We start from the raw sequence: 3,479 nt of genomic DNA on the forward strand, positions 1-3,479 counted from the left end.
CGATTCAAACTTGGTTATGGGGTCATTCAATAACGGAAAGCAGTGCCATACAATACACGAGTTCTATCCAAATGCACCTCCGGGCTATAAAGTGATAGAGATTCCAACACATTTGGTTTTTTATTCTGTCAATTGCACATCTATAACGCATGCAGAGATAACTTTAAAAAATCAGGATAACGAGTTAATCGATCTACGCGGAGAACCAGTATCAATACGATTATTAATCAAGGACTTATGATATAATGGGTTTACAGTTTTATAATATAAATAGTCGAGTATATGAGAAACCTGCTAGTCGTGTTTGCGACATTATCAAGTCAACAACTCTGAATAAAAAAAATTAAAAAAATTTTAAATACTCTAAAGTGGGAGGTAGTCTAACAGCTGAAAATTTAACTTTTCTAAAATCACTAAACGCTATTTAATATGGATGATATGTATTTAGACGTATCAGGTGGATATGTTGATGATTGTAGGATAACTCAAATTGATTATCATTCTTTTCTACCTTATTCAACATCTGCTCTCTCTAATAACGATGAAGTGCGTATTGCTTTACATAACACAGAGTCGTATACTCTACCGTGTGAAAGTTACATCTACATAGAGGGGACAGTAACCAAACCTGCTGATTTGACAGATGACATTCGATTTATAAACAATGGACTAGCATTTCTTTTCTCTGAAATGAAATATGAACTGAACGGGATTCAAATTCAGAAACTCGTTAACCCCGGCATAAGTTCAACATTGAAAGGATATTGCTCGTATAATAAATCAGACATTGTTTCACATTATAACGCTGCTTGGGATGATGATATTAAAAATGTTAATAAAGATTTTATTGAGAGCGGTGTATTTAACGGATGTATCAATCTTAAAGATCTGTTCGGGTTTTGTGAAGACTATAAACGCATTTTAATAAACTGTAATCAACAACTGATATTAAATAGAGCGTCGTTAGATATAAATGCGATTAAGCAGTTTAAAAATAATGAGGTTGTCGCTGACGCACCTAAGCTAAAAGACGTTAAAATAAATATCACTAAAATATTGTGGAGAATGCCTATAGTCAGGGTTAGTGATAAAGAAAAAATACAGTTGTTGAAAGTAGTGAACCATCAGAAACCTCTAAAATGTGCATTTAGATCTTGGGAGTTGTGTGAATACCCATTTCTACCTCAAAACACATCGCATTCATGGAAAGTAAAAACATCTAACAAATTGGAAAAACCACGATATGCTATAATTGGATTTCAGACTGATAGGAAAAACAGTATGAGTAAACCGATGTCATGTTTTGACCACTGTAAAATAAAAAATTTGAAGGTTTATTTAAATTCCGAAGTTTTCCCCTACGAAGATTTCCAAAGTGATTTCACTAAGAACAGGATGGCTACATTATACCGTGCATATGCAGAGTTCCAGAAATCCTACTACGGTCGTGATAATGTTACACCTCTATTGACTAGATCAGATTTCAAAAAACTATCACCGATTATAGTTGTTGATATGAGCAGACAAAATGATAATGTGAAAACTTCGACTGTTGATCTAAGAATTGAGATGGAAACCGAAGAAGCGTTTCCCGCATCTACTTCAGCATATTGTTTAATATTACACGACCAAATCATAACTTATAATCCATTTAACGGAGAAGTAAGAACATTGTAAATATCGATTGTAAAACTTAATATTATTTTAATAAATAAAAGCATGTATAATATATATCATATCTTTTTTTTTTATTTCACATAAATTGTTAATTCATTACAACTATTGAAAATTGTTTGCTCTTTTCATTCCATGTAATGGTCTTGGGAATGTAGCGTACGTTGATTGATGTGGATGAGGTGGGTGATGCATGTTGAAAAAATCAGGACCATCGTTAACATCGAATGATTGTAGTAGATCGTGAATTGAATCGTATGGCTGAAAAAATATATAATATGTTAAACATTCGTATATTTTATTATAATTTTATAAATTACCTCTACCTTGAAAACATCCCCCTCCTCATTTTGTGCATCGAATGTATTGTCTACCACGATGTTTGTTGGTGAGGTTAGCGAAGTGATATTTTCATTCAATAACTAAAATAATGATAATATTAATTATTTAAGAAAGTGTTATAAATATATTTTTAACATACCTCTGGCGACATTTCCCTATTCCATCGTTGTATTGAATGTTCTGCTAATTGTGTATATGCAAACATTTTGAGTTGACTGATGAAATTAACATCATGTTTAGAACTGTTTGCGATAATATAATCGTCACGTATATTTTTAATAAATATAATCATTTCTTCACTCGTTTTTGGTGACGATTCCATTTTACTAAGTTCTCTATCAAGATACTCGGTAAATATTTCAAATTGTTTTAAGACGATTGGCTGCGTGATAGTTGATTTTCGTATAATTGTTTCGAAAATACACCATTCTAGATATTGTAGTCGTATGAGTTCTGTACGATTTAAAAGAATTCGACATCCATCATGTATCTTAGACTCTATTACTAAGTTGTTTTCACCACTATACATCATGCTAGATAATTTGAAATTCTCTGTCTCGAGAAATATAGTTCTTTTATATTTCCCCGGTTGCTCCAGAATAAACGATAGGATATTACCCATCAGTGAAAATATCCGCTTTAGAAACTCGGTTGAAATGTGAACATAACGTGATGGAGTTATTATATGCACTGCTACTCTGAACATATCATTAGGATCGATCCCAATATGTATAAACTTACGTTTCACGAAGTTTAGCGTATAGTTAGTAGAATCAATGAGTTCTGAAGGTGGTGTTGGTGGAATATATGTAAAGGTTTTCTTGTCCCGCATTATCCGCGATTGAACCAGCCATGTTCAGAAACACTTGAAAAATTTAATTTTTAAACAGTGTAAAAATTATTTTAAGTATAGAGACAGAATAACGACTTGACGGTTAAGTGTTCGTATCACTACTAACAATATTATACCCTCGACTCTGCTTTAAATATACCTAAAATATTGTGATGAAATAGGGTTAATAGTTTTGTTTACTACTAGATCATTAAATAGTAATTAAAAGTTGTACACTTTCACTTATAGTATAATTTAACTCAAGGTTAAGAATATTATTAATTCTTATGTAATATTCAGATCATATGTATTAAACGATCGTATATTATTTAATTTATTTATTTCAAAATTATTCAAGATATATATATATTTTTATGTGAAGGGAGGTATGTGATAAGTATAGATGGGAGGGGGATGGGCATGGTATGTGATGGATGAGAGGGGAGGGGGTATGGCCGAGCACGGTCGCGATAGCTCGAACCATAGGGCGGGCGGGGTAGCCGGATTCGCCGGATTTGCGGGGTATACAGAACCTACTAAAACATACTACTAATGAGAACTCATTAAACAATATACAGCTTACCACTATTGGCTAGTGTAATTATATTAAACTTATATTTCTATTATTATA

At 32.3% G+C, this 3,479-nt stretch overlaps 1 protein-coding gene and 1 pseudogene across 1 annotated transcript; one reads left to right on the forward strand and one right to left on the reverse strand.

Moving 5' to 3' along the window:
• The first annotated feature begins 429 nt into the window (after window positions 1-429).
• On the forward strand, window positions 430-1,677 carry LOC149056753 (uncharacterized). Its single transcript, XM_089223170.1, has one exon. The coding sequence runs from the start codon at window positions 430-432 to the stop codon at window positions 1,675-1,677; it is 1,248 nt and encodes a 415-aa protein (XP_089079296.1).
• Window positions 1,678-1,779: 102 nt separating this feature from the next.
• On the reverse strand, window positions 1,780-2,870 carry LOC149056754 (uncharacterized; annotated as a pseudogene).
• Window positions 2,871-3,479: the final 609 nt, after the last annotated feature.

This window comes from Diuraphis noxia, unplaced genomic scaffold, assembly GCF_037042655.1.
Source record: "Diuraphis noxia isolate RWA-SAM2 unplaced genomic scaffold, SU_Dnox_SAM2 contig0003, whole genome shotgun sequence".
NCBI lineage: Eukaryota > Metazoa > Arthropoda > Insecta > Hemiptera > Aphididae > Diuraphis > Diuraphis noxia.